General features: G+C 33.5%; 1 protein-coding gene across 2 annotated transcripts in view; it reads left to right on the top strand.

Moving 5' to 3' along the window:
* LOC106471111 overlaps positions 1-13,543 on the top strand; it is a 221,365-nt gene that overhangs the window by 184,456 nt on the left and 23,366 nt on the right. For both annotated transcript variants that reach the window (XM_022400601.1, XM_013931703.2), the window contains 6 exons: positions 1,505-1,714; positions 3,289-3,382; positions 3,671-3,868; positions 6,401-6,553; positions 7,020-7,106; positions 8,241-8,397. In XM_022400601.1, the coding sequence (XP_022256309.1) occupies positions 1,505-1,714; positions 3,289-3,382; positions 3,671-3,868; positions 6,401-6,553; positions 7,020-7,106; positions 8,241-8,397 (899 nt within the window). The remainder of the gene's footprint in view (positions 1-1,504; positions 1,715-3,288; positions 3,383-3,670; positions 3,869-6,400; positions 6,554-7,019; positions 7,107-8,240; positions 8,398-13,543) is intronic.

The raw sequence follows: 13,543 nt of genomic DNA on the forward strand, positions 1-13,543 counted from the left end.
TTGTGACCACTCAGTTATGTTAAAAACTCGTAATGGCTAATTTGTATCTATTAGATATATATGTACATTTATAGATGACCTTGAGCTTAGCATACAAAAAACGAAATGTTTTGATTTTCGTATTTTTCTCAGACCCTTACGCAGACTTTTTGAAAGAATGATTCTAATTTGTGAGATGAAAAGGCAACACATACTGTGAGAAGGACAATCAGCATGCTAATGCTACTGGGGTCTGAGGGCATGCAATTAGTCCAAGCCAAAAAGTGCTAATGGTTCATCAGAAGAATGTAGGCTATGTAGACAATGTTAAATACCATAAACAACTGCACTATAGCTATATAAGCTTTTTTTTTTACATTACAAAAACAGGGGGTTCAGCCGAAACCCCTCGAACCTCCCCTGCGTAGGTGCGTGTTTCTTCTGCTGATGGATGATTGTAGGAAAGCATAAAATAAAAATAGCTGTTAGAGGCTGTAAAATATTTATTAATCTGGTAGAATAATGCATTTAGTTCTGATAATCAATAACTAGTATTTAGTTATCTAAATGCAATTCATTAAGTAAGGTAGTACTTAATAGTAGGGATCGATAAGGTCTCTAAATAATTAATGCACCGGAAAACCACCCTATTGAATTCGTAAGCGAAAAACTGACCATTCAAAGTATTGGTTACAATATATTATGCGCATATATTCGCTAAAAACGTCGCAAGCATTTCCAGTATAACAATTCAAAAATTTCGAAAACAGCAACTTTTTCGTTTACTACTTACATAATCACGTCAGGTTGGCAAATTTAGACAGCTTCATTTAGCTATACGAATCACAATGCCAACCAAAGTAAGGATTGAAATCGTTTTAAAATCTATCCAATTAGTATCACTTTACTTGTTTTTGTACTTTGTTATTGCAGCATTTATTTTGTTTTGGAAATTTCTTTCAACAATGGTTTGGTTTGGTTTGAATTTCGAGCAAAGCTACACAATTTTTATTGTTAATATTTCTCTTTGATTTTGCAAACTGCATGTCTTCCTAATATTTTTAGACTACCTAAATTTTTATTTGAAACTCATTCTTTCATTGTTATTGTATAACACCTATTTAAAACTGTTTCTCATTCCATTTATTTAATTTTCAGATAATAAAGAGAAAATGAAGGAACTTGTTTTTTGGAATAAATATCTTCCCAAAGTAAACTAGTAATTTGATTTGTAAGCATATGATACATAAGCATTAAACAACTCTGGAATAATAGCTTCACAATACTTCAATCTGTCTTTATTTACTACTTCATAATTATAACTTGTAACTTTTGCCTTTGATTCAATCGTCTCCTAATAAGCTTTGTAGCTATAAGTAGCAGGGGATACTGTACTTCGAGATACAGCTCTCCACTGTAAGTTGAGTGTTTTTGAAAAAATATAATTACACTGCTTACAAACCACAATTAATGAAATAAATAATAAATATATTTACATTTGAAATCTCAACCCGTTTTTGTGTAGGTGAAGGTAATGCTACGGATTAGTCCTGTCAGTGAGGATAGTAACAGTACCAAAGAATCCTCATTCCTTACAGTTGATACTAGGAAAAAACAAGTGACACTGTATGATCCATCATCGTGTTGTCAATCAGCGCCTCTTGACCGACAAGTAGGGGTTGCAGCACCTAAGATGTTTGCTTTTGATGCCATATTTGACCCTGATGATACTCAGGTAGTAATTATCTCAGTGTTTTTCATTCTTGTGATTAATACAAAAAAATGATTTTAGAAAATTATATGTGATTGCAAGTTTTTCTTTTTATGAAAAAAAGAGGGAAATTATAAAAAAAAATAATTACAAGTATTTGATATTTGCTTTGAAGTTTAGTTTGTTTTCAATCCTACTTTTCATTCAATCAGTATGACATATTTAGCTGTCTTAAAGATACTGCAGTGGTCGCAAGTGGCTTTATCTCAGACCAAGGAGAACGAAATTTCTTGAAACAAAAAGTATAAGTATTATGCACCATTATATAAAATGATTCATATTTGAAATTGCTAGTTTTCCAACAAATTTTGAGAAAAGCTGTGGATCAAAGAGTCCGGGGTTTGAGACGTGATGCTGGTGAACATGCTCCACACTTCCAACTGTGAACATTTTATAAAAGTAACAGTCAGTCCTTTTATTTGGTTCAAAGAGTTGGATATAGCACTTCAGAAGGCAGGTTGTACTGACTTGGTGCCTAATTCCCTCTACCCAGTAGTTCAAAATTAGGGATGGCTGTACCAGAATCCTAGGGATCTCAGAACTGGCCATTTAGCCCATGTATGTCTTTCGAATTTAATACTTCAGTTCCTTCAAACCTAAGAAAAAATGAAGAAATAAAAATGCAATTGTATTACTCCAAGTTCCAATAATCACTGATACTGTTATTTCTGTTCAACAGAATTAATTACTATTGTTTTTTTCCTCATTTGGCCACCAATATAATGAACATACTTAAGACCATTATGATGCCATAAGAAAAGAAAACATAACACTGGTATGATGAGATATAGAGAATTAAAATATACATTTAATTGGCTAGAACTGATAATTTGTTAAGGCTAAAACAAAAGGAAAACATTACATGTTTCAAGAAAATTTTTATTTAATTGTTTTTGGATACTTGCACAAAGCTACTCAAGAGCTATCTGCACTAGCCATCTAGCCTAATTTTCTACTGATACTAGCAGGAAAGAAGACAACTACTCAACAGTACCCACTGTTAACTCTTGATATACTCTTACTTGACTGAATAATGGAATTTGACTGTTGCCCATAAAATACACCCATGGCCTCAAAGTACAGAGTGCAACTTATTTTTTGTAGAAATGGGATGCAAATGATTGACCTACAGATCTACACTTCTGCACACCAAAGATACCTATGTTTAGCCCTTTTTCAGGAAATACATATCAGATGGTGTAATAATATATCTGTTTGCAGGAAAAAATTATTTTGGAAATATAGCAACTTATCTTACAGTTCTGGTTGACTAATGCATATGAAAATTCAATTTGGTTAAATATATATTAAATATAAACATGATAGAACATACATATATTGGTACCATGTAATATACCTTGTTAGGATTCAATAACTTTAGCTAAGGAAATGTATCCCTGTAATACATTACTTTACATTTTGCAAGAACTCTTCTATTAACCAAGGTATATTTTGCAGTTCACTGCAGCTTTTTCATTTTTATTCTTTAGTACTTAAAATATAAACACATGATTTTATTTTATGCCATTCTCACTTAGGCTGAAGTTTGTTGCAGCTCATTGACTGAGGTCATACAAGCAGTAGTGAATGGCAGTGATGGATGTCTGTTTGTGTATGGTCATTCGAAGCTTGGTATGTTTCTCAAATAAAATTGCAAATTTTATTTTTTAATTATTTTATCAATGCATATAGTCCGATAACTGTTTTCTTATGTGTATTTCCAAGCAAAAATAAAGAATGGGAAAATATAATTTAAAAATGATTCATCAATTGTTCCTTAATTAATTTAATTGAAAATTCAACATAAATCATCTGCCCCATATGTGTTTTTTTCTATTGCTGTCATTATTACCAAAGCAGAGAGAGAGAACAAGATGTTTAGCCTAAGATTGACCTTTCCATTCTTCCCGGTATCCACAGGTAAAACATACACAATGCTTGGAGAGAGCACATCAGTCCAAGAACTAGGAACAATTCCCTGTGCCATTACCTGGTTATTTAAACTAATCAACCAACAGAAGGAAAAGACAGGAGCACGATTCTCAGTTCGAGCATCTGCTGTGGAGATAGCTGGTCGGAGCGAAACCTTGAAAGATTTGCTGAGAGATTACGCTACTGGTGAGCATTTTAAGTATAAACAAACTTTTTAGTATTACATTTAATGAATATCATAATTCATTCATTATCAAAATAGCTTCTGGAAGAAGTAAAAATACGTATTATATTTCTAAAAGGATAAAGATTCACTAAAAGTAGGATTACATTTAGAGATTGTTTAGTCACCACATAGCATAGACAAATTAGTTTTTGACATATATATAATAGTGATGAACTCTTCACTTAGTGTTTAAGCTATTTATTATAGAAAAGGTTTGTGATCTACAACTCAAAACAGACATTTTGTTTTTAAAAACATTACACACGGTTTTGCATAGATAAAATCTGGAAAATTTGGCTTAATATAAATATCTTTTTGACATTGGTGATAGTTTTTTATATCATCACACAATATTGATGTGTCATAGATAAGATTAGTTAACTGCAGAATTATCAATGGAGTCCATGTAATAAGATTTTTAAAAATATTTTTCTGAGCAGTTGAAGTACAGAATTATGTATTGCTTCATTATTGTTTTTGTTACAAGGTCTTAACTTATAAAATATGACTCGTACAAAATTTAAATAAAAATATCATCAATATTTCAGTTAATCTCTCTATTTCATGGGCATCTTATGTATTTTATGAAGAAAATGAGTGATGTCACCCTTTTCAGTTGTTTGCAATGAATATCGTAACAAGCAAGAAGATACATTTACTCAGAATGATGTAATATTTAAACCCCATTGGTAGTGAACAGTATAAAAACAATTTGTGGGTTAAGTAACACATGATAAATACATCTTTTAACATAAATAAGGTTAGTCAGTAACCATACAATAAATAAATTGTGTGTTTGTGGTTTATTAACCTAATGTACACATGGATGAGATGGATGAATCATCAACCAATGTAGAATCATTGAAAAAATTGAATCATGTAAAATTTGCAAATCACCACTCTATAAGTTTCTTTATGACATAGCTAAAATTGGTGAATTTCAAATCAATTTACATGTCTGTTCAATATATAAGACTGATGAATCTTTAACGAATGTTGACAACTTTTTTGTTTTAGATAGGATTAGCAAACCCTACTCAATGAAGGTATTTTTTAACATTATGAAGATTGTTGTATCACTACACAATGCAGGCATAAATTTGATATGAATAAGGTTTGGGAATCTCCTCTGAAAGTATATTTCTGGAATAGATAAGAGCCACATGTTTCCATAGTGTAGAAATTTATTTTAACATAAGATTGATAAAGCTCCAATCAGTGTAGGAATATTTTTAATGTGGACAAGATATATTTTTCTTGCCAAATAATCAACAAACGTCTTTTTTAACATATGTTAGATTGATGACATAACCACACAATATAGATATCTCTACGAATTATATAATACTAGTAAATTTCCATTTGAAATAGACATTTTTTGACAATGTTAAGATAATGAATATATATATATATATATATATATATATTTCACATAGACATACTTTGACGTACATGAAATTCTCAAATCACCACAGAATGTACACATTCATCAGATTTATACTGTATAATTAATATAGTTTTGTTAACTTGACCAGTATTCTTCTTTTTATCTCTATTAAGAATTATAGGTTTACACTCTTGTAGTACTATTTATTGCTACACTTATTGTTTGCTTTTAAAAGGAGAGAAAAAACATACTTGAGATTTATGAACTTTAATATCTGCAACAGAAAACAATAGATTTCTTCCAAAAGAAAGTCCAAGAACAATCCACAATAAACCATGAACAAAATTTCCAGTGAACTTGGCCTTTGTTTCTGTATGTCTGAAATAACTTCAGTTAGAAAGAATATTTAGTATAAGTGAAATTAGTTTGACTACGTAGTTGCTATATATATCCCACAACATTTTGTGGTAGCTTGTAGTAAGTTTAATGTTATTTTTGAAAACTGACAGCTTCACAAAAATAACTGTTACATTAATGAAGCTCACAGTTTTCCTCTGTTTACAGGTGTAGTTTTACCTGTATGGTTTTTACGTACTTATCATAAAGCATTAGATTTTATAAAATGATTTTTTTTTCACCAATGCAAGTGTAGCATGACAACACTTTTAAAAAGAAATAAAAACGCAAGTGTTTATTGTGTTTGTTATAGCAGTATTTCATAAAGAATGAAGTCCTCATAACATCTATACTACAAAATTTTGACTGTATTTCATCTTGTTTTTTAAATTGTCATGTAAGTAAAACGCACACTAAATATGTTATAGGATGAAATATGTTTGGATGATCCATAAGCAAAGTATATTAAGCTAAGAACCAACACATGTCTTTACAATAAGTTAAGTCAAATACACATCTATAAAGTGTAAATATATATGAAACAAAGTGTTAAATTTTCAACCTTTTTACTAAAGTTTACATATTTATAGTTTCATTGTGAAAGGTTGCTTCTGGAGAGTTTCAGAAGGTTTTTCTAATTACAATAATAACTTATTAAGTTGTATATTACTTTTTATAAAAGACATTCTGAAAGTTTTTTATCATTCAGGTACAGAAGGAAGTGGAACTTCCCCAGGTGTTTTGCTGAAAGATGACCCAGTTTATGGCACACACTTGATGAATCAGAGCGAAGTTCGAGCACCAACAGCAGAGAGAACTGCATACATATTGGACGCTGCTATTGCAGCTCGAAACATCTGTGGTGAATATCAGAAGTTATTTGCTAAAAACGATAACATACATAGAAATAAATGCAAGCTGTATTTGTATCAGTTTTTTTTTCCTTTCTCACTTCATTTTTAAAATAAGACAGCATAAGGTATTTATATAATATATATATATATATATATATATATATATATATAACTATTAAAGATTTGAAGTAGAAATATTTAAAATTAATTTATTTTTATTTTCCATTCCTCCTGTCTGTTTGGGGAGATAGATAGATTTTTAACAGCAGATAATTAGGTAGATACGCCTTAGTTATACAGAGAAACATTCAAAATTTTAACAATTTAAAGTTCACTCTTTTATTAAAATTATAACTAACCTGAAATTTCAACTGTTTACAGTTAACTGTTTCACTAAAATTCATAACTTTCAATTAAACAAACCCAAAACTTAAAAATAGCAAAATGTTTTAATATTTTTATATTCTACTACAGAAACGACTGAAGAAAGGCGAGATTCACATTTCATGTTTACTCTTCATGTTTATCAATACAGAGTACAAAAGGGTAACAAGAGTGGTGGTGAGTATTTTATGATTTCTGGTACTTAAAAGAGGTAGATAACAATAGCAGTTTTACTGTTTCACATTTAGCAGTACTGAGCAACAAAGGACAACAAGATTGGTTTAACTATTTATGTTTACTTGTTACAAGTAGCTAAGAATAACAAAAGTGGATTAACCATTTCTCATTTACCAGCACTAATTAAAGAAAAGTAAGATAACAAAAATGTATGGCAATATTTCATGTTTACAAAAGTGGAACAGATTGAAAAATGTTTTGATAAAATTTTCTATGTTTATGAAAAATATAGAAAGGTAACAATAATGGTCTTAAGTATTTTATATATATACCAATATAATATAACTCGGAGTAACAAAGGCACTAGCATAATTTCTTGATCAATGAGAAGTAAATAACTGTTGATAAGCTCCTCATGTTTACTATTAGTTAGTTTTACAAAGTAGTTGTAGAAAAAATAAATTTCCTCGTCATTTGGGATTTGTAGGATAAACACATACAGTATTCTACTGCAAGGTAATTATTCATTATATCAATAATGTTCCAAGTCCTTTATTGTCCTTTGAACTACTACTGCTACTACCTCTGTTGCCCATCTTGCCTCATTTAATGGCCATAATTATGCAATATGACTTATATTACCTTAAACTTCTGTTACAGAAAAGTGAGGTCAATATTAGACCACCATCTTAACAAACTTTCTACAGGCCATTCTACCACTGTATGTGGGTATCCTTTATTATGAGCAGACTAAAAGCACAAAAGCCCATTGGAGATACATAAAGGGATATAATGGGCATAGGATAGAATAGAATTGCTTTGATTTCAGGCCATCTTTCTCACAAAAACAGCTATTGATTTTTGAGTGTTATGTAATTTGGATTTACATGATTTGAAAATTTCTATATAGGAATATCCCTCCTCAGAAAGAGTTGTGGCGCATTCTTTCAGCCATAAGTTTACCCATGGGATTATTACACATCAAATGGTTGGGAAATACATAAATGCTAAACATATCATTTGTGGCACCACATTTCATATATGCAGCAACTTTCTAGTGCATTAGAAAAGCACTTCTTACAAAGTGCTTTTAATGCTTTGTAAACTCTTGATTGTGAATATATTTATCTGTAGTTGTTGGAGGTCGAAGTCGTCTTCACATGATTGATCTAGGAAGCTGTGAAAATCACTTGAAGCCACGTGATGGGATGAGTGGACAATCTTTGTCACTCTCAAGTTTGGGGAATGTTATCATTGCCATTTTCAATGGACAAAAGCATGTGCCTCACAAGTAAGTGTTACTCTGTTAGAATCATATTGTGGTGTTATAAAAGAGGTTATTAAGGATATTGATGAAAGTACAGGAGTAATTATATATCTAAACTGATTATATCTCAAACTATGTCTCTTATGGAAATTCAATTTTACCAGAACCACATTTAGAATCATAAGCTTTGTTCAAAAAATTTTGGGTCTGATGAGAGATATTTCAGAACTTTACGAAACTTTATGACTGAGAGAATATGCTCTAGAACTTGGTGCCAGTAGTTTTTTGTAACTCCATCTACTCTATTAAAATCTTCTTGAATCATTTGGTTTATGAATAACAAATTTGGTTACTCAACTACCTTGTTTCATGCTGACTAAAGACCAGGCTTGCATCATGTTTACAGTTAGAGTAACCAGTTTTTGCTAGTGAAGAAGCTTCCATTGCTGTTGAAAATAATTTGCATATAATGAAAAAATGTTTCCCTTCGATGGTGAGTAGCAAAACCAGTCTCTTTTAAACTTTTCTCTCTTCAGTTGTTCACAATAGAAAAAAAAGTCTGAGCATTGGCACTTATACTTGTCACTGAAATCCACATACAAAAGGTAATCTCCGATGCACAAATAAAATATTTCATGTCATCAGTAACTTGTGTCCATGTCCCAGTGTCAAATGTAAATGATGGGTTAGTATCTTCATCACTATTACAATAACTGATTTCTTCCTGTTGGTAGGGGCTCTGTTCAATTTGATAAAGTCATCAGCATCGAGAGTTGTTGTCTCTGCATGATTGTTTTCACAATCATGGTTGGTGGTTATATTTTAGGCACTTTATAATTAAGGGCAAGGGCTCGATTTGATACGAGGTTGACGGTTATCAGCATCTAGAGATTTAGTGTTTACATTGTTGTTTCCACTGTCTTGGCTGGTGAGGGTTTTAGCACTAGGGAAGGAAGCCCACAAATCCATTAGTTTCCTAGTTTTAGCCATTACTTTCTCTAATTTTTTAATCCTCTTTCTTTGACTTTAGCTTTTCCCAATCGCTCTTGTGTTTGTACATGTGTATAATAGATAAGATGAACGCTCAATGAATAATATGCGTGTTGATGTATAAGCATACTTATACTGAACTGAGAGAAAGATGCCAGAACAAGCTACCTAATAGTTTCATAACAAATGATTGCATATAATTTTTTGTACTTAACTAAAAATTTCACAGTTTGTACTCGGATGACTTGTATTCTATACCCTCCAATTAATGATGCTTGTCAAGTTGTCAACAAATTATTTACAGTTGATAAAGTCCACAAGTAATTATGGATTTTTACAGGATACCAATTTGCAAGTTCTGTTCAAGAAATACAAACAATTGATACAATATATCCTTAAAGCTTAAAATACTGTTACTTACATAATGATGTAATGATGTAATACTTAGTGATGATTGAACTCTTTTTTCCTGAACAACATTCAAAGCCTTTGAGACTGAAGAATCCAAAGTTAGAGAAATCTTCAATGTAGCCTAGCAACTTGGGTCTAGTCATATTCTAGGCCTACTGCTTGATTGAACTATAAGAAACGGCATGATGGATGCAAGCCGCTAGGGAGGAGCTTGGCTGACAGCATAATGAAAATATGAAGTGGAAAGATTTTGATTGGCTGAGGCCTATCATTCGATTATTGTAACATGTCTTTTATTGCTTAGACTTAGTATATTTGCATTGCAAATTGTATGTAAATGTGTTAGGTCAGAGCGGAGCTACACCTAGTCGCACTTTTCGGAGGCAAGTCAATCAAATCTCTGCACTCTACACAGCATGATAGTTCTACCTACATCATACACAAACTCTTTCTGAAACACTCTTGCCTCTTCTCATCTAAAGCTATCTCGATCCTGGACTGCCCTCTAAGCATTGCTAAAATATTTTGCTAACATCACAGCAGTCTTTTATATCCCATCAGTTTTGTGCCATTTCAGAACATATGCCCTCCACCAACCATACTGCACTCTCTATACTATTCAAGAGTAATCCTCACTTTCTCGATTATCATTCTAGTATATAGACATGTGTTTTAACTCACTCTCCATGTGACTACCAAATTTTGATTGTGCTTGATCATAAGTTTATATCAGTTTTGACTTTTTGTGTTTGATATCCATTGTTTTTACTCATTTGTTTTAGAAGTATTTCTATTTTACAAATTCTAATGTGTTCATATGAATTCGTGATTCAATAAAGTGGATGATGTACTTCCCATGATGATATACAATGGTTCTGACACGAATCCTCATATCTCAGGGTCTATGATATCTGCTAGGGAAGTGCAGGCTTTGGTTCGGGGGGAATTTGTATCATACGTTTAGCCAACAATTTCTTCCTTTCACGTTACGTTTTTTTAGAATAAGTATATAAGTACTGAGTGAAAATTTCTTTCTGTGGCACTTTCCACCTATTACCATACCTACATTTAATCTTCTGGGTTAGGAATTGTTCTTTTTTCTGGGAGATCTGTAGTAAGTTTTCAGCGTATATTTCTCACTTCCAGTAGGTATACCCATGTTTAGCAAGTTTATGTGAGCTTGTATGGATTTTAATTCTTCAGAGTAGGTTTTATTTTCGTGTTCTTTGCCTTATTAGTATAGTGAACTTATAAATAAATTCTATATTTATGTATATTTTATCTTCTAAGTTCCTTTACTAGTTTTGTACTTTAGGTGTTACTTATTGATTTAAGTTTTAGGTCGATTTTCATATGTTTGCAAGTTCGTTATTTCTATGTATTTTTTAGTCCCTACAAATTTCTAGGTTTTGTTAGTTTATTAGTCATAAGTACTTTCTCTAAGTAAGTTTAGTTTGTGTCTTTTTGGCTACACCTCATGACAGTTCCTTAGGTTCTGCTTCTTCCCTATCCATTCTTCACCGCACTCAATATTTTATTCCATTGGGGGTTTTTCTTCCATTCCCTTCTCCATTTTGGCTAAGGAATATGGTGTAGGTAGTCTCAGTGGCCCTCCCTTCTTCTTTTCTCTTTGCATGAGGGGTTCTCTCTCTCTCTTTTGGGGATGTGGGCTTCCTGGGAAGCTCTCGTTGCATTCCCTTGGGCTGAACTCACATGCATTTCCTTCAGTGGACACTTCTCGACCAATAGAACTTCTCCCACAATCTCTTGGACTATCCCATTACCATTTCTTCTGGGATCAAGGCCAACCTTGCTTGGTGGCTCAACAGGGAACTGACCATGGTGGGGGTTCCCATTACTCCACCTTGTCTGGGGTCTCATCTGTTTACCTATGCTTTTTCTTGGTGGTTTTGAGGGCTTTCCTCGATTCCCATGAGATTTCCGGTCGATGGTCTGTCAAGAAGACTGTTCCCCATTTAAACTTCCTGAAACTTAGGCAGTTTGTCGGGCTCTTTGTCATTTCTTCCTAATCATGACGGGGCATAGTTATGGTTGTTCATTCCGGTTATTCCACTATTGTCAGCTATATCGCCAAGCAAAGAGGAACGAAATCCAAATCTCTGTGTTTTCAGATGTTGGATCTTCTTTACTGGGCCCATGACCACTACATTGTTATTATGGCTGTGTCATGTTCTTGCTGTCATGAATCAACTGGGAACACTGGATATACATGTGTTTGCCACTCACTGGAACTCCAAAATTCCTTCCTTTTGGTCTCTGGTTCCATACCCTTCAGCTCCATCAGCAGATGCATTCATTCAGATTTGGAGGGGTCTTCACTTATATACCTACCCTCCAATCTGATTCCTCCCCAGAGTTTTTCCTTTCTCCAGACCATTCTTTGTCGTGTCATGCCCATTGCTCCATGTTGGCCTGCTCAGACATAGTTCCTTCTGCTCTGGCTCTTGCTGAAGCAACATCCCCTGCCCTTACTTCTGTCCCAATCTTTCCTCCAACAACCTCAATCTGACATGGTTCATTCTGATGTCACCCAACTCCATCTGCACCCGTGGCTTTTGTCTGGTGTATCATCTTTCCTTGCCCATACCTTTCGACCTTCCTCCTTGTCTGTGTACTAGTGACTTTAGTCTTCCTTCAGACTTTGGTCCATTCATGGTGGCTTCTGCCCATCCCATCCTTCTGTTTCTCATCTGTCCCAGTTCTTCACCTTATTGTTTGATCAGCATTTGTCTCTGTCAACTGTTGCTTGTTATAAGGCTGCTGTGTCCAACACCTTCCATTGTTCCTCTTCTGGAATGACTTCTCCTCCTTGGTTATATCCTTCATTTTCTGTTCCTTTTATCTGATCCATCCACTACATCCCATTGTTTTGCCAGGTTGGGATCTCAATGTTGTCTTCATACCCTGTCCAGTTCTCCCTTTGAACTCATTGCAATGTGATCCTTGTACCTTCTTTAGATGTATTTCTTCATTCTCCTGGCACAGGGTTGTTGCCATTAATGTTTCCTGCATCCTTCACTATTCCTTGTGTGTTATCCTCTTATCTGGATCGGCCCTTCCTTCCCAAAACACCAGCTACCCGGGAAGGTTGTTTAGCCTTTTCTTCTATTTCCTTACTTTCCATTTCCCACCTGTACTACCAATCAGATCCAGATCAACTACTTTGTCCAGTTTGTTCCCTGCTATGTTATGTGGCTCATACTGCCACCTTTTTTGGTTTTCGTTCCCATCTATTCGTTTCATGGAATTCCTCTGTTTCCAGTGATCTACTGCCTATTGCACTCACTGGTTCTGTTCATCAGCTCATACAACTGATGTATTCTGACTTCTTTATGGTAGGTCACCATTTACATAATGTTTCTTCTCACCACATTTGTCACCTAACTATGATTTTACTTGATCAAAGCTTCCATCCTTTGGAGGAGATCATTATGACTGATATGTGGACAACGTCCAATACATTTGTCACATGTTCTCAGCTAGACCTACCTGTGTCTTCTGTGGGTGGGTACCTTCTTCCTCCAGTGATGATTCTACACACGTCTGATTGCTTTTGACTAGAGTAAGTCGATATATCATTATTTTTTCTCATATTTAGTTGATCAGCATCATATTTCAGGACCCTACCTGGTGGAAGGTGTTGCCTGGTCAGATATGCTTAATATTATATTAGCAATAAATATGTATACTTCTGTAATGCTCACTGTTGAGATGGGGTGTTTCTGTAAGACCACCCAGATGTGTGTGT

This window comes from Limulus polyphemus, unplaced genomic scaffold, assembly GCF_000517525.1.
Source record: "Limulus polyphemus unplaced genomic scaffold, Limulus_polyphemus-2.1.2 Scaffold110, whole genome shotgun sequence".
In the NCBI taxonomy this organism is placed as follows: Eukaryota; Metazoa; Arthropoda; class Merostomata; order Xiphosura; family Limulidae; genus Limulus; species Limulus polyphemus.